This window comes from Dendroctonus ponderosae, unplaced genomic scaffold (assembly GCF_020466585.1).
Source record: "Dendroctonus ponderosae isolate FM_Combo_2020 unplaced genomic scaffold, Dpon_F_20191213v2 Dpon_F_20191213_1, whole genome shotgun sequence".
Lineage (NCBI taxonomy): Eukaryota > Metazoa > Arthropoda > Insecta > Coleoptera > Curculionidae > Dendroctonus > Dendroctonus ponderosae.
The window spans coordinates 27,428,845-27,453,692 of record NW_026017110.1 but is presented as its reverse complement, the minus strand read 5'-3'; the positions used below and the strand labels follow the sequence as shown (position 1 = coordinate 27,453,692).

The window sequence follows — 24,848 nt, the reverse complement described above, 5'->3', positions numbered from 1 at the left end:
CAAATTCTCTACGGCTCCTCAGCTTTCATTTTGACCTGCAAAAGTACACTGAAAAGACTACAAACCCTTCAAAACAAAATCCTACGATCGATCTGTCACACTCCTTGGTACGTACGTAACAAAGACATCCACAACGACCTAAAAACTGACACTATCCATGAATTCCTGACCAAAAAACACGCAAAATTCAAAGCCAAAGTCCTTAACCACCCAAACCCATTAGTCCAGAACACCTTTAAACTTCCTAGCAATGACCAGGGCCAGAAAACCATCATGGCCCCCCTTTAACTGGGATTAGCTCCCCAAAACCCCCACACAAACCCCCCTCTCTTCCCTCCTAACCCCAACCAGAGGTGCCACGGGAAAAAATCCACTGGTCACTTCTACTAAGCACGCATTTAAACTTAAACTCTTCTAAATTTAAAACTTAAAAGTCCCGAAAACGGCAGTCAAAAAAGAGCAAAAGTGTAGCTCAAGTAAAATATCCAAAACATCCCAGCTTCTAAATTCGAACCGCGCGCGGCTTCAAGCATTTACAGTCTACATAAGATGCTGAAATCTGGATGACGAAAAAATTGCATCCAAATCGCATTAAATCAATAATTTTCCGACTTGCTAAACAGTCAAATTTTGAGCGGTTTTGAACCAAATGTATCTTACGTTTTAAAAATTCCTAATTTCTAACCTAGATACGCTACCACCCTGACACTCTTTCGGCTTATATGCAAGAGTTGAGTAGAGAAAATGGAAAAACATAGTGCAAGGAGGTTTAAATCTTGATTTTTGGCAGCTTGGTGAAAGTTAGCTCAAAAATGGGCATTTCCATTTAAGTGCATTCTATGTTTAAAAATTTCGTAGCTTCTAAATTTGAACCGATAGGGACTGAAAACATTAACAGTCTAAACAAGATGTTTGAACAATAATATTTGGAAGATAACGTTAAATTTGCATGAAACAATTAATTTTTTCGATTAGCTAAATGGAAAAATTTTGGGCGGTTTTGACCCGAAAGCATCTTATGCTTGAAAAATTCGTAAGTTCTAATCTAAACCCGGTACCAGTCTGAAACCCTGCCGGCTGACATTAAGGACTTGGGTATGGAAAATGGAAAAATATCGTTCAAGGAGCTTTAGGTCCTAATTTTTGGCGGCTTGGTAAATGTTGTCTCAAAAATGGTCGTTTCCATCCAGTTTCCATTCTATGGTTAAATAGTTCGTAGCTTCTAAATTTAAACCGCTAGCGACTTCAAACATTTACAGGCTCAACAAAATGCCTAAATCTGGATGACCAATAAATTGCGTTGAAATCGCATTAAATAAAGAATTTTCCGACTTGCTAAACAGTCAAATTTTCAGCAGTTTTGAACCAAGTTAATTTTACGCTTTAAAAATTCCTAACGCCTAACCTAGATTCGGTACTACCCTGACACTATTCTAGCGTATATAGAAGACATGAATATAGAAAATGGAAGAATATCGTCCGAGGAGCTTTAAACCCTGATTTTGGGCGACTTGGTAAATGTTGGTTCAAAAATGGACGTTTTCGTACAAGTGCATTCTATGCTTAAAAAATTCATACTTTGTAAACTTGAACCGCTAACGACTGCAGCCATTTACTACTCAATCAAGATGCTTGAATCTGGATAACCGGAAAACTGCAATTCAAATCGCAACAAATCAATAATTTTTCCGACCTGCTAAATGGTACAAATTTCGGACGGATTTGCACCAAGTGCATCTTATGCTCGAAACATTCCTAAGTGCTAATCTAAAATTGGTATCAACCTGATCCTCTCCCAGATATTAGACAACATTTGAACATCGAAATTCGAAAAATGTTGTTCAAGCTGCGTTAATAAGTGTTGGCCCAAAACTGGGGGATTTCATCCAAGAGCGTTCTACGTTTAAAAAAATCGTGGCTAAATGGTTGAATCTCGATAACCGGAAAATTACATTCAAATCACAGTAAATCAAGAATTTTTCCGACTTGCTAAATGGTAAAATTTTGGGCGATTTTGACCCAAGTGCATCTTATACTTGACAGATTCCTAACTGATAATATAAACACGGTTCCACCGTGACAACCTTCCAGCTGATATAAAAGACTTCACTGTAGAAAATGAAAAAAATATTGTTCAAGTAGCTTAAAGCTGAGTTTTCAGCGGCTTCGTAAATGTTGGTCCAAAAACGGGCGTTTTCATCTAAGTGCTCTATGCTTAACAAATTCGTAGATTCTAAATTCGAACCGTCAGCGTCTTAAAACATTTACAGCCTAAAGAAAATGTTTGCATCCGGATAACCCGAAAATTGCATTTATCATAATCGCAATAAATCATAATTTTTTGCGACTTGCGAAATGATTAAAAAATGTGCGGTTTTGACTCAAGTGCACCTTATGCTCACAATGTCCTACTGAACCCTGTTCTAACTTGAGACTCTTCAGGCTTATAGAAAAGACTCAAATATGAAAGAAACAAAACTGTAGAGAAAGGCGCTTTAAAGCCTGATTTTTGCGGATATGGTCCAAAAATGGGCATTTCCATCTAAGTGCATTTTATGTTAAAAAAATTGGTAACTTCTTAATTCCAACCGCTAGCGACTTATACGACGAATAATTACAGCCTATACAAGATGTTCGAATTTGCATAACAAGGAAATTGCATTCAAATAGCATTAAGTCTTAATTTTTGACGACTTACTACAAAGTCAAAAAATTGGTGGTTTTGACCCAAGTGCACCTTATGCTCGAAAAATTGCCATGTCCTAACGTAAAGCCAATACCAACTTGAGACCCTTCCAGCTTATAGAAAAGAGGCGAATATAGGAAACCAGAAAATCCAGAAATCTTGCGAAACCCACAAGTTTTGATGAATGGTTGTCCATAAGCTAGCGTCTCATTCAAATGCGCCCTATGATTTAAAAAATGATAACTTTTAAATTCGAGTCGCAAACGAACTTAAAACATTTACAGTCTGGTACAAGATGTTGAAATCTGAATAAAGGGACAATTGCAATGAAATCGCATTAACTCATGATTTTGGGCGACGCACTAAATAGTGAAAAGATGGGCAGTTTTGACTCAACAGCAGATTTTTCTGCAAACTTCCTAAGGCCTAACGTAAAAGCGGTACTAGCTTGAGACGTTTCCAGTTTACAGAAAATACGTAAATATAAGCAACCAGAAAATGTTTAAGGCAATTGTTACCCAAAATTTTTACCGGCATGTTGAATGTTGGTATTAAAATAGGCGTTTTTCCAAAAAATTGCACTATTTATCAATCTGTAATAAAAGACGTGAGGAAATTCTGTCTGAAAACAAAAATTTTTGAGGCGAAATACCCAAAAAGAAGTTTGTAAAAAAGATGTTCGAGTCTGGATAACTGGAGAATTGCATTAAAATACCATTAAATCATAATTTTTTCCGACTAGCTAAATAATAAAAAATGGAAGATTTTGAAACAAACGCACCTTTTTCTTTCAAATGTTATAATTGCTAAATTATACGACCTTATAACGTTAAACTTTCCCGTCGTACCGACCGGACTTGCCTATAGAAAGTTCGAGCAGCTCAAAATTCAGAGTTTTGCCGACCTGGTTAATGTTGGTCCAAAATGGGCGTTTTTGCCCGTCCACGGGGAGCGAGGAAGGAGCCTTCACGCTGTAGACGCATTGTGGCGCTCCCGGGAAACGTCTTCACAAGAGACGGCAATCCTTCCACTACCAAATCATCACCACAGTCATTACCACGGCAAAGACAATGCAAAACTACAAAGGGCTCTTCTTAGAGCCAACTTTGACTATAATCAGCATTAATATCGAGGGAATCACCAAAAACAAACAGGACATACTGTCCCAATTATGTCAGACAACAAATTGCGACATACTGTGTATTCAGGAAACACACAGATATGAAAATTCGGGCAGCCCGGACGTTATTGGAATGAACCTAAGCATTGAAACTCCCCATAATAAATACGGAAGTGCAATTTTCACTAAGCCGTCCCTTGCTATTTCATCGGTAGCAATAAATATCCAGGACGATATTGAAACTCTCACGGTGGAAATTGTAAAGCTTACAGTAACTTCTGTGTACAAACCACTAGGAAAACAATACAGATTTTCCCAAACAACTTTCATAGTGCGTGGAGTCATCATAGTGCGTGGAGATATGACCCCAATGATTCAAATGGAGATCTTGTGGAACAATGGGCTGAGTCAAACGGCTTATCACTGATTCATGACCCCAAACTACCTTGCTCCTTTAATAGCAAGATATGGAAACGAGGCTACAACCCGGACCTTAGTTTCGCCTCTGGCAACATTGAGCAACAGTGTTCAAAAGTTGTCTACAATGCTGTACCAAAGACTCAACATCGCCCCATTGGTATAAACATTGATAACGCTATTAAAACACCAAGAATCCCATCTAGAAGACGTTTTGACTTTAAATTCATATAATCGAGCCTACTCCAAACAACTACGATGTTTTTGTGGACTTGGTCAAGCGCATATCTAAAAAACACATCCCTAGAGGTTGTAGACAGCAGTACATACCCGGAGTAGCAAACGACATTAAAAGCCTAATGGAACGATACCATCGAATGTGGCTCAGCACTGTTAACCGAACTGAGCAAAGCAAGGCAAATAAAGTGACTGGGAACTCTGGAGAAAAGGAGATGACATATAGTAGTATGATCGCCTGTAACACAATCAAAAAGCTAAGCAGCGACCCCTTAGCACCGAAACAAAGAACCAATGTTACACCAAATCAAGTAGCCCAACAGCTACTACTAAATTAGTAAACACAACAAAAAACAAGCAAAGAGAACCTAATCCTCCAGAGAATTCGGAAACACATAGACCCTCTGTTAATACACCAACAGGCAGGCTTCAGACCTTGAAAATCATACACTGATCAGGTACTAAATCTCACAGAATCTCACATAGAGGAGGGATTCCAAAATAACAAAATAACAGGAGCTGTGTTCATCGTTATCACAGCCGCTTACAATACAATAAACCATAAAACCCTGCTTACCAAAGTCTACAAAACCACAAAAGACTACAAACCAACAAAAGCAGTTCAATCAATACTCCAAAACAGAAGGTTCTATGTGGAACTTCAAAATAAAAAAAGCGGCTGTAGAACCCAATAAAACGGTCTCCCACAAGGAAGTGCTCTGGCCCCCACTCTATTTAATATATACACCAATGGCCAGCCCATAATAGAAAACGCAAAACACTACGTGTACGCTGACGACCTAGTTGTCACAGTTCAAGGTCAAACATTCGGGGAGATAGAGGTAAGGCTGGAGTATGCAATGGAAGCTATGGCCAAATACTATCGAAAAAACTCGCTAAAACAGAACCCTTGAAAAACTCAAGTAAGTGTGTTCCATGTAAATACCCACAAGGCTAAGAACAAACTAAACGTGTCCTAGGAGGGCAAAGAACTCGAATACGCTGAAACACCAAAGTATCTGGGTGTAATCTTGAATAGAACACTAACCTACAAACAGGACAGCCACAAAACCAGACAAAGTAGTTGCTACAAATAGCCTTGTACAAAAGGTGGCCGGAAGCAAATGGGGTTCAAAACCTCAAGGCTTGACAGTATCAGCGCAAACTCTCTGTTTTTCAACTGCAACATATGCGTGCCCAGTCGGGTGCAGATCAAGCCATGCAAAACAGGTCGATATCGCCTTAAACTAAACCTGTTGGATTATTACTGGGTGCATGAATCCAACACCCATCAATCAATTGTACAAAGCAGCGGGCTTCGCAGAACCAAGCGAAAGAAGAATGGATATAGAGCACGTAAAATGGTCATTATAGCGAAGAACAACAACGGAAAAAGCTGAAATCAAGGAAAAATGTTCTTTGGTGTGCTACCGTGGAACCACCCGACAACTTCCCTATCAACCAAAGCCCCTGTGCAGGGTTAAATTTGGACTGGAAGACATGGAGAACGCTAAACAGAATACTAACCGGCGTGGCACCCGTAAAAACAAACAAACTAAAGTGGAAAACTGAGGAAGACCAACAGTGCCTCTGTGAATGTGGGTAGGTACAAAACATGGGCCATTTGCTGGGATATACATTATGTCCTGCAACGTGCTCCATCGATGATATGTGCCATAGACGTAGCCCGGTACTGGGCAGAAGGATTTTGAATGGAATGATTTCGGAATCGAAAAAATAAAAGTGTAAGTTGCCCGATCACCATTGTGTATATAGTGCGATTATATTTTGATTTATTTAAATATGTTTTCTTTTCTCTGAATAATTTTTTGTTAAGAAAGTAAAATGTCACTCCCAAGGACCACATTGTTGATATAATACAAACCATTCATGCATTTTCAGTTTCTTCTCATATGGTAAATAATTTTGTCATTTTCATGCACAAAATATTTCCCAGCATTACAACGATTTTCACTTTTTATTGCTATTAGCATGCAATTTTGTTTAGATTTTTATTGCATCATTTCGTCTTTCCGCAGTGTTCTTATTACTTTTTCGCGTGATTCTGCTTCATTTCCTTGAAGGAAGATTTTCGTTTTTCCAGAGTGTATTTGTGATTGCTTATTCGCTTAACTTTCTTTCCGTTTTAGAGAAATTTTCGCAATCGTGTTGGCTTTTTTTCAATATTTTATAATTGCATTTTCTAGAAGTTAAAAAATCAAGTGTTTCTATCAGTTGTATTTTTCATATCTAGTGAGTCTTAGGAATAACTTCATGTTTTTCCTTGTAAATGTTTCTTGCTTCGGTTAACTGAAATGCTCATGATTTCTTTTCGTAGAGGCTTTTTGTTCTTTGATTAATTTCTTTACCTTCCGCCATTGAAAACTTTTAATGAGTTGAGAAAGTCCCTTCAGAATCATACTCATGCATACACACATAACAATACATTTGACTGAGAAACTCAGATTTTAATCCACTTTAGAGAGTTTCAGCCAATTAAAATTTTTTTTTTATTGAAACCCAACCATTCATTCCGTCTGCCGATAAATTAAAATGCCACTTCCAAGGGGCTATTTGTTTGAACTGAAGAGTATTAAACGTAAAAGTTCAATTTGCAGTTGCACGCCCCATTTGCAGTTTGCCGAATATTAAAAGTCATGACGGTAATGATCGTACAAATCATTCATAAATGTTCCGTTACTTCTCTTGTTGTGAATAATTTCGCCATTTTCTTGCAGGAAATATTTCCTAGGAGTGTGAACGATCATAAAATATACATTAAGGAAGCCGGAGGAAACAATTCAGAGCAACTCGTCTGGAAACTGAGCCTTGGACTTTACCAAGGCGCTAAATATATGTTCACTGTCTGTCTGACTTTAATTGACCATTATTGGTTGAATTTATATGGCCATTCGATCTCCATCTATCTAAACCGACTTTTTGAGCTAAAATTGTCAAAAAAGAACCACAAAACTCTTTGCCTTTCGTATTGAGTCCACCTGATAACAAATTTCCTTCGCACAGAAATCTTGACAGAAACAAAAACCGTATAAAAATTTAATTTTCTAAATCTCTCCCGGTGGGAAAATTCAGTTCTATTTTTATCTCTTGGGTCCATTTTCACGGAGACTTCTTTACTTTGCCGTTATAAAGTGAGATATGGAACAAAAAGGTCCCTAAAGTCTGCATGTCTTTGTTAGGCAATTCTGATATATTAACTTCGCTAACTCGAACGCAGATAGTCCGACGAATACAGAATTTTAGATTTGGTTTTTTTCTTTCTAGATAAGTCCATTCTATGTAAAGAAAGTAACCGAGCTAAAGTGTTTTATTAAAATTTTTGACGATAAGGTTGTGTCTGTGGATAATGAAGAGAAAAACGAAAACAGGTATATTTACATCTTGCCGGATTGCCCTTGATAAAATTTGCCGATGTTGTGAGCGAAACGTCTTATGAGATTTTCCTGCATGATTATTGAGACATAAAGTAAAGCTTCAATGTAAAGTTCTGTTTTGCTTCGTATACGTTTATTAGGACAAGAAAGAACCCATCAATATACATTCAGAATATTCTCGAATTAAAGCTAAGCCAAACCCTAAATATTTTAATTCCGCTCCACGCTAGTTTGAGCTATAAAATAGAACAAAATTGGTATATCGGGTCAATAACTCGAAAAGTTTCATTTCTTAGAATCGCAGCTGAACTTACCGGCGCCGCCTAGTTCGAAACCCGGCCGACAATATTTTCATGCCAAGCAAATGCAACAAAGCGAGCCTGTCGCAAGTTATAAATGAGCGGAATTTTCCAGTTTAATAACGTGTCAAGCAGAAGGGAAACTTACGTTTATGTTCCTGCCTGGATCATTTTCAATAAGCTGCCTGGCGAGGTCTTTGCAGGACTTCCTGGAAGCAGGCGGCACCTTCGAGTCGTCTTCCCAGTATCTGGATGGAGCATGTCCATAAAGGGCTGCAGGAGTTGCGTGAGTTATTCTGGTGTTGGTCACTATTCCCGTGGATTTTCCTGGAAGAGACGAGTTTCCCTTGAGTTTAGCTAAGACGCTATTTTCAATATATGCGAAATTTTTCTTGAATGATTATCGTTACTGTTGCTCCACTAAACAGCAACCACAAAAGCCTTTTTGTCTTTTAAAAAGCAAGGACCCTGACCGATTCGAGAAAACTGTTCCGTTCCGGATTAGAAAATATTTTCCAATTCGGTTCAGTTCCGGTTCCAGTTTTTTTAGGTTAATTTCGGTTCCAAATTCTATCAGTATTAATTCCTATTATTTCAGTCTTATTTCCGTTTAAAGTGTTTTCTCCTTACGATTGAAAAGTCGGTTAGTCCTCACAAATACTATTCTTCCTCTAACGTTTTTTTACATTTGAGCTCGTAGGCGGAAACAAAAATTTAGTTGCAAGCATGTATATCTCGGGATTAAGCTTTTTCTTGTTTTTGGATCCACTTTAAAAGAAGTTAGAATAATTTTAATTTTGTTTAAATTATAAATGAGCAACGTGTGAAATTCCTTTAAAACTTTTTGCTGTGAATCTGTGTGCCTGAAAAATTATTCAATTTAATCACTTAATGAAGAACTAGATGATTTCGTTTCCGTGTCGGGTTGGTCAGGTTTAGATTCAGAATTTGAAAAATTCCACTTTTTTAAGAACATTAGCCTAGTCGATAACGACTTTAAAATCGCGTTTGCTCTTTTACTTGTTTGTCGTCGAAAACTACCAGATAACGAGAGTCTAAAAATATCCCAGTAAGGATCATTTCGTCATCTACCAGTGTAACTTCTCTTTCCTCCATTTTGCTCAAGATAACTCTTAAAGGAAGAACTAGTAAATTTACACAAAAATAAATTATATAAAAATACAAGAAGTTGAAAGTTTTAAACAATATAAATTATTGTATTTACTTATCCAATTATATATTTAAACATTTTCTTAACCATCTTTAAATTTAAAATTCGCTTTAATTTTTTGTTATCGAGCGGTAAATTTCCTAGAGATTCTCTGAAACCCAAATATCAATTTATTTGAAACGTTACAAGTTGTACGAAAAGAAACCGTAAAAATAGTAATAAGTTATTTCGGTTCCGGTTCAGTCTTTAACAGTGTTTTAATCTAAGGTATGGGTTTAAAACTGTTAAAACAATTTTATTTCATCACGTCTTCGATTACAGATTGATATAAAGTATGAATTAATAGTTAAAATAACAATGTAAAATTGAAGAAAGGTTAAACTAAAATAAGAAAGTAGAATGAATTAAATAAATTTAATTTTCTTTTTTTATACAATGAAATTTTAAGATACCCAAACAAATTGACAATTTGTAAAAAACGAAAACTCATTTTTACTCGATTTTTACACATTTATATTCATTTAGTCTTTGATAAAAAGTTCGTTCTTTTTTGCGAAAAATAAACACTTTTAACTAATGTGTAATAGAAACCGTAAAGAAATTGTTTGTCTAGCCTAATGTTCCACAATGTTAAGACATTTTTTCGCATTAGTTTCGTTTGTTTTTGACGTAAATTCTCAGCTTGCTTTTGAAAACCCTTTAGAAAAGTTGAATGAAAATCACATTAAAGGTTATTCAGAATTTTTCCGATTGCGGATCTAAGGTTCTCTAAGGTTTGCTGCTCTCCTGTACGCGTCGTTCCCAAAGGGTGCGCCCAACAAATCCATTAGATATCTTGGGATGTCAAAGTTGTTCCGAGCCCTTTGGACATTAAACTGATTTTCCTTAACAAAGAATCTTACCCGTACCAGTGTTGTGCCCAAAAGGCTCGGCACAACTTTGACATACATTAGAACCAAATGTATTGTTTGTATTGTTGCGCCGAGCCCTTTTCGATAGTTCGGGCACCACACTAATTTTACTACAAGAAACTGCAACAAAACTGAAGCATTTCAGACAACTGAATTTGGGTGGTTTGTTCGCAAACACAAAAGTTTCTTTGTTTCGAACATGTGAGAGAGCGCAGTTGAATCAAGGCATCCATTAGGGAACTGACATTTTCCAATTTTGATACCCGCATTTACGAAGCTGCTACAAAAACAGGATTCTAGGCGATTGAAAAAAAACTTTTAGAGAATGTAAGCTCGAGTGTGTTTTAAAGACGAAGAAAATTTCATATTGCAGCTTTGTTCCAGTTAGAAGATACGAATTTTTAAAAGATGGAGCGCAATTTGGTAGCCACTTTCTCATCTTTATATTCGCCAAACCGGCTAAAATGAAGATTTTATACGATTGATATGAACATTTTCGCGTATTTCCCTTCACGCGTCGTCTTACGATGATGAAAATCTCAAGTTGTTACTTGCTTCGGTTTGGAAAATACGAAATTTTAAACGAGGGAGTGCAGTTTGGTAACAACTTACATTTTCATCTACATATTTCCTCAGCTGGCAAAAATCGAGATTCTGAACGATTGATCTGGAACTTTCAGCATCCGTCTACTGAAATGTCTCTTAACGATGAGGAAAATTTGAAGTTGTTATTTGTTTGAGGTTGCAAGATGAGAATTTGTGTAGTGGAGCGCAGTTTGAAAAAAACATGCATTTTGAGGTCTATATTTACTAAGCCAGCAAAAATCGGCATTTTGTTGCGATCATTATTAGCATCTTTAGGCTAAATTGTCGTATAAAGATATTCCCCTTTCATTGTCATGTCATCATTCATTCATTTATTATTTATTTATATGAACGCAATCTATTTAAACCTAGTGAGGCTACCATGAGCATTTGTTTAAACATCAAACAATTCTATTACTAAATATAAAAGCATTTTTCAAATGAACAATTATTAATTGTCTAATTAGGCGATATTAATTCCAACATTAATTGGCTTCGCAAATGAGCTCGAATCTTTTCATTCCTCTCAGCTGAAATTTAGAAGCCGGCTGCGGATTTAATCAGATCATCCGTGCAATTAAGCGTAATACTGTAATTAATTAGACTCCGTGATGTTCAAACTATTGCCTACTGGTAATCGACGTCCAACAACATTAGTATGAAAAGTTAAAATTGGATGGCTGCTTAAATATGAATCACCCCCCTTAATCGCAGTTAAACCAAACTGCTTTTGAGTCAAAAACCCACTATATTATTCCGCTTTTACGCTAAGAGATTAAAATAGAAATAGGCAATTTGAAACTAATCAGCAAACTTCCACTACTTTCTAGACGAGCTTACAACGAATCCAGAAGTAGTTAATTTCTTAATTTTCCCAAGAGATTAAAGGTAACGCCGATATTAAATAGGGCATGGCTATTGGGCGCATATTTTGCGTTCAAGCGATCAGAGAATAGTTTGAAAGTCAATCAATGGAAATTGAAAATTTACTCCCCCGGTAGGTTCAAAGCGGAAAAACAGGGAAAACAGTCAAAGCGGAGAATATTGAATTAATATCAAGTTGTGCAGGTAAGAGCTGGAATTTTAATTCTTTTGGACAAGCAGATTTGAAATGCTCCGAAACTGTCAGCAAACAGACACAGTGATTTTGCCTTAATTTATTAGAGAACGCAAGAGTCTTATTAAGACATAAGAAGGCTTGTAAGATCGAAAGAAACTGCTCTGTTTACATGGATGATTAAAAAAATTTGAACTGGCTCTAGAACTTTTGTGACTGACTTTGAACTGAACAAAAGTGTGCAGGGAATACAGAAGAGACTAGAAAGGAAAAATATAATGGACATATTTAATGTCTCCGCAAGGAAGGTAAAGCTCATATATGTTCGACATTGTTATACATTTAGGGTTTTGAGGAGCACAGTTAAAAACCTAAACCACCACTCTCACTTTGGATAGATTTGCTTGTTGTGATTTGTAGTTGAAAAAAACGTATGGGAAATGAAAAGGGACGCAAAAAAACATTACAAAGCGTTTTTCATTTAAAATAAGTAAGTTTGAGTATAACCGGAAGTCGCAAAATGTCGCTATTACTTCACCTTTTTGCTTCAAACAGTCCCGTCTTCGAACCGTCTAACACCCAAAATACAAAAAAAATTTCAAATAGCCTTGCAAAAAAAAATTGCAAAAACCACCCTTTGCTTCTAATAATCCCAACTTCCAATGGACAGCAAGAAGACACTTGGATCTTTTTCAGACCATAACCAACAGTTCAACCTCTGAATGCGGAAAATATACCCAAATCGCATTAATCCCTAATTTTTTGCGACGTGGAAAAGTTGGCATAAAAATGGGTGATTTCGCCCAAAAGCACTTTTTGTTTCAAATAATCCCAACTGCCAATCTAGCGCAAGCAGACACTCGAAACTTTTTCGGTCCGTACACGACAACTGAAACTCAAAATACCAAAAACATCTCCCAAATCGCCTTAATTTCTGATTTTCCGCGGCATGGAAAATTTGGCGTGAAAATGGTCGTTTTTGCCCTAAAGCACCCTTTGATTGAAAAAATCCAATCCAATCTAGATCAAGCACACAGCAAAAACCGTCACCATCTATAAACAACAGGTGATGCTCAAAATGCTGAAAATTTCGCCAAATCGCCTTAATCCATGAATTTTGCCGACTTGAAAAAGTGGACATAAAAATGGGCGTTTTCACCCAAAAGAACAATTTGATTAAAAAAATGCCAACTGCCAATCTGGAGCAAGCGGACACTTGAAACTTCCACAGTCCTTAAAAGACAATTGCAGTTCAAAATACTGAAAATTTCGCCGAAATCACCTTAACCCCTCATTTTTACCGACTTGGTAAAGTGGGCATAAAAATGGGTGTTCTAAACGCACTCTTTGATTCAAAAACTTCCAGCTTCCAATTTAGAGCAAGTGGGCACTTGAAACGTCAGCAGTCCATACAATACGGTTGAAGCTCTAAATACTGAAAATTTCGCTCAAATTGTCTTAATCCCTGATTTTTCCCGACTTAATAAGTTAAGCCTAAAAATTGGCGTTTTGGCCCAAAACAACTCTTTTATTTAAAAAATACCAACTTCCAATCTTGATCCAGCGGACACTTGAAACTTTCACAGTCCACAGAAGACAGTTGAAGCTCAAAATGCTGAAAATGTGGCCGAAATCCCCTTAATCCCTCATTTTTTCCGACTTAGTAACGGGGGATAAAAAATGGTCGTTTTTGCACAAAAGCACTCTTTGCTTCAAACAATCTTGGCTTCCAATATAGAGCAAGCAGATACCTGAAACTTTCACCGTCTGTCAACGACAATTGTAAATCAAAATACTGAAAATTGCACCCAAAGCGCTTCAATCCCTAATTTTCGAGGAGTTGGAAATTTTGTCATAAAAATGGGCGTCTTGGCCCACAAGCACTCGTTGCTGCAAAAAATACCATCTTTCAATATAGAGCAAGCAGACCCTTGAAACTGCCTTGAACCTGTTGCGTCTTCTGGAATGTATATTTGCCAGATACTTCAATGTGTATAACATTAGGCTGATGGTTCGATAGTCGCACCATTTTTTAGCCATTTCATTCCATTCATTTCATTCATTTTTTCGGTTTACATATGAATGTTGATGTTAGCATTTCTCTTGGAATGCTTCCTATCCTATCGATTGCATCAAACAACTCTTTCAAATATCCATGTTTTTTCTTCGTTGATTAATTTTAGCAAATCACTTGGTATCCCATCCGGTCCTGCCGATTTCTTATTTTTCGAGGATTTAAAAGCATTTTCTGCCTCGGCCTTAGTTATGTCTCTTATATGTATCTTCCTGTATCTGATCTTGAAATAAGTCCTCTATGTGTTCTTTCCAGCGATTTAATTTTTGTTTTGTTTTCTTGATAATGTTTTCCCTTTTGTCTAAACGTATGTTTCAGAAAAATACGGTTTTTTGGTTTAACTTACTTTTCTTCTTACTTGACTTTGCCGTTTTTTTAACGAACGTTGTTATTCGCCTTGCATGTCCTCGTTTCGTTCATTAACACTAGGATTTCGTCTGTGATCAAATCTGATTTTTTGGGTTTGGTTGTTTTAATTTCTCCTTTATTGGGTTCCATAATTAAAGTTTTAATAAACGGCCACTGTTTTTCTGAGCCTTCTTCACTTTGAAGGTTTTCCTTTTTAAATTTACTCTGATCTGTTGTTGGATCTTTTGTCTGATTTCCCCTGAGTTAAGTTTAATATAATCATTGCAATGCTTTCAAGTTTAAGTTTTATGATATTAATAGAAAATATTTTTGTGATAAGTGACGAATTTGCAAAAATTTTCGGAGAATTTTTTTTTGAGGAAATTCGACAAAATTGAACATTTACCATTTGTATTTACATTTCATATAATCCACATATTATAATTTATGCGATCAACAAGTAAAAGGTGGATTGGACAATAACACAGCCGCACAACCTAACATTTGGGCAACCCCAAATGGTCAGGATATAAATTTTTAGACGGAAAATACCAATCCACTGAAATGGTTCCTAAAAATTGGAAAATGATGATGGATGTATTCCAGTTACACCAAAACATAACTACTACATGTGGTTAACGATTTTTGAATGCCATAATGAGTAATTATAAGTTTCCGATTTTAGCCAGACCAATGAATCGAAACAATGTTCGAGAATTTTCGACTTGTCCATGTTTTTATGTATACAAAAATTTCCAAAAAATTGCACTTGAACTGAGATTAAACGAGTAGCATACAACCGACCCTTCGTCCCTTAGTAGATGACAGTGGAAGCTCAAAATACTGAAAATATTATCTAATTCGCCCTAATCCCTAATTTTTGCCGACTTGGAAATTTTGAGATTAAAAGGGGCGTTTTCGCCCAAAAGCACTCTTTGCTTCAAAAATATCTACTTCCAATCTAGAGTAAGCAGGCGCCTGCCACTTTCACCGTCCATAGAGGACAGTTGAAGCTCAAAATGTTGAAAATTGCTACCAAAATGCCATAATCCCTGATTTGTGCCGACTTGGAAACATTGACATCAAAATGGGCGTTTTTGCCCAAAAGCACTATTTGCTTCAAACAATCCCAACATCCAATCTGGAGCAAGCAGATCTTTCAAGCTCTTTCAGATCATAAGCGACAGTTGAAGTTCAAACCACTGAAAATATTATCCAAATCGCCCTAATACCTAATTTTTGGCGACTTGCAAAAGTTGGCATAAAAATTGGGGTTTTTGCGCAAAAGCACGCTTTGCTTCAAAAAATCTCTACTTCCAATCTACAGTAAGCAGACACTTGAAACTTTTTCAGTTCATACGCCGCTGTTAACACTCAAAATACTGAAAATATGAACCCAATCGACTTAATTTTTAATTTTTGGTGACTTGGAAAATTTGGCCGATTTTGGGACAGGTGTGTTGGTCAAGGAAGAACTGGTAAGCGCTAACTAACGTCTTTTCAACCCATAAATGAGAAAATATGCTCGATCCGGTTACTTGGAAAATGGAACAACGTATCACTACCAGAAATACGCGCACCAATTGAAGTAGGCGAAGAAGGGACTTGGTATAATAAGTCTTTTGCTCAGATTACCAGTTTCTTTTGCTCAGAATAAGCATTTCACATAATCCGCATACTTGCTGGCAATAAAACTTTGAAAAGATTGGGAAAATATAAATCAAAATCGTACATCCGATACCGCGCATCGTTTGAAAATAAATCTAAGTGCTTTTTCGAATATTAAAAGCAGATGCGGACTCGGCAAAACCGAACGTTTAGAGCCAACTGGCGGTAAAGCAGGTTAAGTGAAATCCATTTCTTGATAAGACCTTTGAAGGTATGAAAATATGGAACTTCTGATAAATGTCATTCAACCAGCAGTTTATTCAGCCACAAATTTTTACCACCGTCGGATATGTATTCATGCAAGATCTAAATTGCTTGGGAAATACTTTACTGCACACGACTTGTCTGTTTTCATGTAAAGTTTCTTTGAAGTAATGATTACCTAGGTAGAAATTACAGAATTAAATATTCAAAATTTATTCGCTAAGCAAAAATAGATAAAAAAAGAGCAAATAAGTAACATACAAAAATGTTGATTGTAAATTTAGAAAAATGAGATTGCTGTAGATCTAAACAGCCCTTCCCTTAAAACCGGCTTCGAAAACATATTTTTAGTCTAGAACTCGAGTTCCGGAAATTGAAAAGCTTCAATCTAGAGACCCGAACTAAGTTAGAGATATTTGAAAGAAATGAAAATTGGACCGAAACAAATGAAAAAGCGAATTGAAAGTTTAAGTGCTCAAAACGATCGCGCTTTGTCCTTGCATCCCTTGATAATTTCCGGGTTTTTTTCATTCAAATCAAATGTTGAAAATACTTGCAGAAATAAACTATTATAATCGTCGGGATAAAAAATAGCAGAGAGGAAAAGTCTTAGAACCGAAATTAACTTAACAAATGCGGCCATTAAATGCTGCATCGTTTGATGATCTCCGGATCTTACTTAGCAATTTTTTCCTGCCAGACAAAAGTTTTTATTGAATTGAGAAGGAACTCGGGATTATGCAGTCGGCTGACTTCTAATTTATATGCGCCGAATTTTCTTTGCTGGAAAGTAAATAGGTGATTTTTCTCGAGAAATTTAAAGAAAATTGAGTTTTTCCTCTCATATATGATTCACACGTTGCGTTCTTGGATAGTCACGTTCCCACTCACAAATTGTGTTACGCCGGGCAATATTTGAAAAAGCAATTAATAAATAATGAACTTGCCCTAACGAACAAACAACGTGCAGTCGTAATAAACTGAAGTATTCCCGTAGTCAGCGGGATCTTTCCATTAATATGTCCTCATTAGAGGAAATTACACGAGCGACTTAAATCCCTTTAAGACTTCAAATTAATATCATGATACCGACCTGAATTTTTAAATTAAGCCTCTTTGGTATCCGCTGACGAATTAATTGCTGTTAGGGTCTAAAGCCTTTTTCATTACTACAATATTTTCTGCTTCGATGACGGTTCGCTAATTTTCCTGTAAAATGAACTTAATTAAGGTTTTCGAACGAGTGTTCGTTACAACTTTGCCAGTGGAAATAATCCTGATTAAGTCGAGTAAAATGGGAAATTACGAAAAAAGTCATTACTCATGAGATCTGCTCCGCCAGGAAAACATTAACTCGACATTTTTGAGGGTTTTCCTTTCAAAAAACTGCCCAGGGTGGAGTAATTTGGACTTTATTTTTGACTCAATGTATCATAAACATTGTTTATTATTTAAATCAAACAAATCTGGTAAGTGCACAAAAAAACAAAAAGTATAATGCAAAGAATTTATAAAACAGGAAGCTTAAGTTGTGTTCCACCCCTGATCTGGCTTGATTGCAGATATAAAAGAGATGAAAAGTTGACTGGTACCACTCCCAGTACCTCGGCTGTAACATTTTCAGTATCCATTGTTTATTAACTCTCTTTAACTAACTTCTGTGAATTGTTTTCTACTTATTTTTTATTTTTAGAAATTTTGAAAACTTTCAAAGCCACAAAAAATCCTGTGGATTTCGATTTAAGCTGATTTTCCTTAACAAGCTGGTTGAGCTCTGGGAAATGGACCTCAATTAAGTGAGTTATTCGGAAAGGAATATCAAAGGAAAATTGATTTGCGCCTAGACTATTAACTGTTGAGGACATAAAAAACATTAACCCAACGTTCAAAAGCAATAAAGTTTTCGTTGAAACATTTTTAAAGTTTAATAAATCTGGCAAAACCTACGTGAGTTCTGCATGCGAGAACGTAGCTAAAGTTTCATTCAATGACTGGACGGTTGCCGATTTTCATCGGCGCCTGGACTAGTAAATAGGCAAGTTATGAGAAAACTCCTTGACAGTAACTTTGAGGCAATTTCTTTGTGCCTAAAATTCGGTTAGGATTTTGAAAATTGCCTGCTGACTAAGTGAGATATCCGCACGTGAATGCAGGCAGAAGGTTCAATGACTCAAAGTCAGCCAATTTTCATTTGCTCCTGGACTATTAACTCTGGCAGGTACAGAAGAATAGTTCCAATACAGAGTAATTCAAAGTTGGAGATTCAAGAGTTTTGGAAAAAAATAGTTCATGCCTGACTTAAAGGTAATTAATTTCCTGGTCTTTAAAATGCATGTCGAGTTTTAATAACCGGACTTCCTCTAAGCGATATCTGGACAAGTTTACGTATCCAGCACTTTGCACAACTAAAAGACAAATTTTTGTAATGTAATGTTGTAAATAATAATAATGTTGTAAGCCCTGGACTAAAAATTTTCGATTGTACAAAAAACTTATTCAGTCACGAACTCATGAGAATTATTATTATTATAGATTTTAGATTAGACGTTTTATTTGCTACAATCTTCACCAGAAGAGATTATGCAGAGTTTGTTAAATTCATGGTGTCACCTTGTTTCACTTATATTTACTAGCTTCTAGATTACACATTCGAACAGTTGAATTTGACGAATTTGGAATCAAACTCTTGCTGGCGATTGTCAGTTTTGGTCGGTTGAGGAGCAGACTTTGAGCGATTTTGAACAGTAGATAAATTAGGGGTTAAGATGCAGGATATTGAAGTAGTTTGTTTGTTCACTTTAAAGTGTAAAGATAGTAATACTACTTGATTGTGTAGATAGTAATTTTTTCGTTTGAAAACATTTGGTTTTGAATAGTTTTTCAATTTTTAGTATCAATCAAAATTTCGATTTTCTTTTATAGCAAATGACATTGTGAAGCCTTGATCGTCTTTATGGACTGAATTGTTTTAGTAGGTTTTTACTAGGTAGCAGGTTTACAAATGCATAGAGGAGAAGCAGAAAGAGTTCAATTAAATTTCACAACTTGTCCACTTGATACGAGGTTTGGTTAGTCAGATATTGGCAATTAAATTACCAATTTTCAAAACCAGAATATCTTTTCTCAAGACTTCCATTTGGAGATTTTATTTGAACCAATTTTTAATCAATTAATTTAGAATAAATTTTGTTGCTCTGAAAAGTCCATCACCTTTTCTTGCTTGCACTTTTAGATATAATGGTTCTGCAGTTCAATATCAACGAAAGACCAAAAACAGTTTTTGTTGAATATATTTGAATTATTTCAAATTAAATAGTTGATATTATTATACTTTATTCTGCTTTCGCGTAATTCCATAATAGCAAAAACTGAATAAGCGGAGTTGCTTTTTGCTTATAGTTTAATCTTAAAATATTGCGTTTCAGTTAAAGTAAAAAAATATGAAGCGAAAATATGTATTTTTTGTTGTTTACTATACTGGACGAAAAGTGAAGTAATTGAATATTGCCGTTCTGTTTTGCTTAGCCAGATTTTCCTTAAAACAAATAATACTTTAAAACACAATTTACATAATTTTCAATATAGAATTGTGCTCATACTTTTATTCGAATTTATATAATATACAAATGTTTACATATTTTTCCCCATTTATAGTCCTGCAGGAAAAATTAGAAGCTTTCAGATAAATAAACGAATCAGTACAAAAACGATGCGATTAATGGACTGAGAAATACCTTATAAATGACCGGGAGAAGTGTATTTGTTACCGGCAATGTTCAAAATGCCTTGGAATTCTGCAAACTGACCAACTCGTCAGGTACTACTACTGTACATTGACTACGGTATTTCAGGCAATCTGCAAAATGCGGTAGTCAATCTGAGTGTTAACTATGTTTAATCTTCATATTGACTAGACAGCGTGCATAAACCTGTTGCTGCGAAACTTTACAGGTCAGTTTGGCAACGGAACTTTGTGGTTTAGTGTTACAGGGCAAATTTGCTGTTTAGGGCCCTAAGTAGCAAACAACTTTGCAAAATTTACCGCATTTTTAGTTTTATTTGCCTATTGATTATTAGTGTTTATTTATTTTCCTGTCCTGCTAGCGTCGTGCAAAAATATGATTTTTCGATAGTTTGTATTGGTTAATTCAGGAATATGTGTACTTTAATTTAATATTAATTTTATTCAATATATAAAATAACAAGTACGAGATCCGTACACGGTAAAATACAAAAGAGTTTCTGAATTGGATTAATTGTGCACTCGGCTGATGTCACTTTTAGACTGATGGCGTCGGTGTCGGTTTTTGACCTGTTCATCCTGGTATAACACAATCAGGTCAGAAAAGGACCTAAAAAAGTAGGAGAGGAGCCCAACCTAAGACCGATTATTGGCCGGCAGGCCGGCACAGCCTCCACGACATGTTAAACGACAATGGACAACTGCTAACAGAATTAGCGGCAGCGAATAACATGCTGATAAAGTCTACAATGTTCCCGCATCGGAATGCTCACAAACAAACATTGATATCAAACGATCACGTAACCCGAAACCAAATGTATCACATCGTTGTGGATACTCGACACAGAAGTAGTATATTGGATGTAGCCTTAGAGGAGTAGATGGGGACACAAACCACTACCTAGTAAGAGCTAAGCTAAAAACTAAAATATCGTCCCATATGAACAACACACCTACAAAGCAAAATAACGAGAAATGGAATATCACCAAACTACAAATTAAAGAAGAACAAGAAAAGTACATGCAGAAAATAGAAGAGAAACTGGAGCAACATATAGAAGAGATCGACATTGAAGATATCTGGAGCACTCTGGAACTCACAATTACAAAGGCGGCTGACAAGACTATTGCAAAGAACAAAACCAACAGGACAAAGCCATGGTTTGACAAAGAATGCCGGCAACAACTTCAAAAAAGACAAGCTATAAGGAATATCCTACTGCAGCACGAGACAAATGAGAATAGAGAAGAATATACTAAATGCCGTAGAGAAACGGAGACAGCTGATAAGGAGACAGAAAGGAGAGAAGGAACATCAAAAATATGAAATGATGGAAAGAAGCAGACCAAGGCCAGGCTCCAGAGAGTTCTACAATTTAATATCTAATGAAAGGAAACGCACGGTTTTAATCCCAAATCCCGATGAAAACGGAAACACTATAGTCAGTGAAGGTAAAATTAGGGGAACCGGGAGAAACCATTTCAATGACCTTCTGAATATGGAACGGGAAGAACAGCACATAGAAAAACACACCTGACTGCGGACTTACTAATAGAGAAGCCAAGCTACGCTGAAGTACAAAGAGCCATAAATAAGCTAAAAAACTGCAAAGCACCTGGCTCCGACAATATACCATCAGAACTATTCAAATATGGAGGGAACTCACTACACCAAGAAATGCATAAGCTAATAATGCGCAAATGGAGAGAGGAAAAGTTACCGACCAAATGGCAAGATAGTATAAGAGTCCATGAAAAGAGAGACAAGTCGAAGTGTGTTAACTACAGAGGTATCTCACTGAGAAATACTGCCTATAAGGTCATGGAAAATGCCTTGTTGGAGAAATTAACACTATTCGCAGAAAACACTCTAGGGGAATACCAAGCGGGTTTTAGAAGAGAACGATCCACTATCGGTCAGCTTTTCGCCTTGCGACAACTTCTAGAGAAAGGATGGGAATTCACTAGGACCATACTTAATCTTTTTATAGATTTCAGGCAAGCGTATGACAGTGTGGAACGCAATGGCAGAACTTTCAATCCCAAGGAAACTCATTCAGATGACAAAAGTGTGCATGGACGGTGGTAGATCCAAGGTACAAGTAGGCAGCCAACTATCTGAACAGCTCGAAATACAAAGCGCGCTAAAACAGGGAGATGCCTTTGTCAGCCCTGTTGTTTAACATCGTCCTGGAAACAGCCATAAGACGGGAGGACATAAAAACTGAACTCCTATCAACTGAAGGACCCAAACTAATACTGGCTTATGCAGATGACATTGACCTGATCGGTAACACTATTCTAAGGGTGAAAGAAATATTCAATAAAATAGAAGGAACAACTAGCGAAATGGGGCTAATGATAAATGAAGAAAATACTAAATACATGTGTGTAAACCGACTCGGAAGAAGAGACAGAATAGGACAAAACGTATCAATAAACACGTACAACTTTGAAAGAGTGGAACGTTTCAAATATTTAGGTGCAACAATCACAGTAGATAATATCACCGAATAAATAAAAGGACGAATCCAAGCCACAAAAGATGTTTAAAGTCCGTAAACAATAATCTTAAGTCCAAAAACCTAACACGGATATCCAATGTAAAATTCTATAAGAGTCTTATTAGACCAATGACTACCTATGGATGGGAAACGTGGACAATGACTAAAGCGAACGAAGAAAAAGTCAGACGCTTCGAACGCAAGATACTGAAAGAAATCTTCGGCCCTTAATACGACCCCAATTCAACTCAGTATCGAGATAGAACTAGTGCTGAAATCAAACGGATATATAATGACAGTAAGATCGTCCAGGAAATAAAATCTCAACGTCTGAGATGGGCCGGTCACGTACAGAGACTCCACGAAGAGCGATTGGTGAAACTGATATGAGAAGAGACTCCAGCAGTTAAAAGACCTTTGGGCCGCCCCGCATGCGATGGAGACAGAACATCCAAAACTACCTGCTGAAAATGAGCGTTCCTTTCGATACAGACCTCATGAAAGATAGAGAATACTGAAAGAAAGTAGTACAGTCAGCCAAGACCCACCCGGGGTTGTAGAGCTAACCAAAGAAACAGAATAAGAAGAAAAGGACTTTCGCAGGGGGTATAATTAACTGGGTCCGATAGCCCATAATTGAATGCATTTTGCAAACTGTGGCTGAAAAACTTCTACCACTTTAATAATAATTTTTCACAATGAGAATTCGTTTTTATATTGCATTGAACCGCTCCATTTTACTTAACCTCCTGTTGTGTACTAACGAACCGCTTTTATTAATGTCAAATCATGACACTTGAAATGGCGCGCAATTCAAAACCGTCGTTCTTATTGGAACACACTTTAAAAGGCTGGTTAATTTATGAATGATTTAAGCGTGGCAGAAAGCAGCAATAGAGTCTAAACGACGCACAGTGGGGTATTTCATATTAATCTCTGATCGAAATTGTTTTTAATCTGATTTTTCAAAAAAACGTTTTAAATTAAAAGCGGATTATATAATAAGTAAAATATTGATATTTTTAAGCATGAACAGTTATCTGCATTATACAGGATTGATCAAAATTTCGCAACAGCCAATTATTTCCGGGAGGATTGCGTGCAATATTTTGTAATTTTTTACACCGGAGTTTTTAAGTATACTTGATTCACTAATTATGGGCACAAATGCCAAGTTTTTAATCTTCCTCCCAAAAACCCGAACTTTCAAATTTTAAATGAAAATAATATGTCTTCGTTGAACGTTTAAATTGGTTGCATTTTAAAAACTAGATAAAGACATTATTCTTTTCATTTAAAGTAGATTGTTTGAAACTCTATAGACCTAGCAACTTCGGCCATATTAAATTTCAAAAGTTTTCACGCAGTAAGTTCTCAGGTATTTGGCTGCTATGAGACCTTTGACTTGCATACAAAGCTTTCAGAGAGAGAAATTCTGAAACCTTAAATTTTTAACATCACTTGAATGCTGCTATCGGTATTTCAATAACGATAAAGAAAAACAAAGAAAGGTAAATCCCACCAAGTGACATACATTTTTTGAAACTCCTTGAATTTTAGTCTGCATATTTATTTACCACATAAATTTATTAACATTAATTTATTATAATAAACTATAAATATAATATTATAATAATCTGCAAATTTATTTACCACATAAATTTATTAACACTAATTTATTATAATAAACACAGACAATAAAAAACATTTCCTAATTTATTCGTAAGTAGATAAAGGAGGCAAATTGAATTGAATGCCCTATAAAACTATGTGCTATTTGACCCCCCCGCCCATTTAGGATTCTAACGGTGACATATTCCCATCCTAGAGGGTGGAAACAAGGAGGCTACAAATATTTTGTGATGTGAAATTGTCCCCTTCCAAATAAAATTTATGGGTCGTTCCGATTTTTCATATTTTAAACTGGAATAAAGATATTCTTCTTATTCTTTGTAAATACCCTTCGGTCTGTTTATTTCGTCTGGTCAATGTTGTTGATTCTCCTGTGATATGGATGACCAACTATCTATCCATATTGTACCGTGGATGGCTGAGTATCAAACTCTTTCTTCTGCGTACAACTTTAACTACGGAACAGGAACAAACTAACTTCTAAATTAACGTCAACTTCACAAACAATAACAATAACAAACGGAAAACACGCGTTTCCGACTCGGGGGGTTTAACCTCTTCTGCACTCAGGCGCGGCTGTCACTTCACTTCCTCCCCCGGGTTCTCGTCGTCGCTTATATAGTTTCCTCCAGGTAACCCAGATAGTTCTCGAAATCTCCAGAACAGGTGCGAAACTTCCCGCTTGTCAGTGTCATATTTGACTGTAAATGGGGCCCAAATGGGGCTCCCATTTACTGAAATACCATGAATTTCGATCCCCCATTCCAAACGTAAGTACCCCAGGCCATTTCCGTTACA

The 24,848-nt window shown here is 36.3% G+C and overlaps 1 protein-coding gene across 1 annotated transcript in view; it reads right to left on the bottom strand.

The window, feature by feature from the left end:
- The window catches only part of LOC109535457 (alkaline phosphatase), a gene marked incomplete in the record, with an annotated part of 238,968 nt that overhangs the window by 56,830 nt on the left and 157,290 nt on the right, over window positions 1-24,848 (bottom strand). The window contains 1 exon segment of the mRNA XM_048665554.1: window positions 8,303-8,481. Coding sequence (XP_048521511.1) covers window positions 8,303-8,481 — 179 coding nt within the window.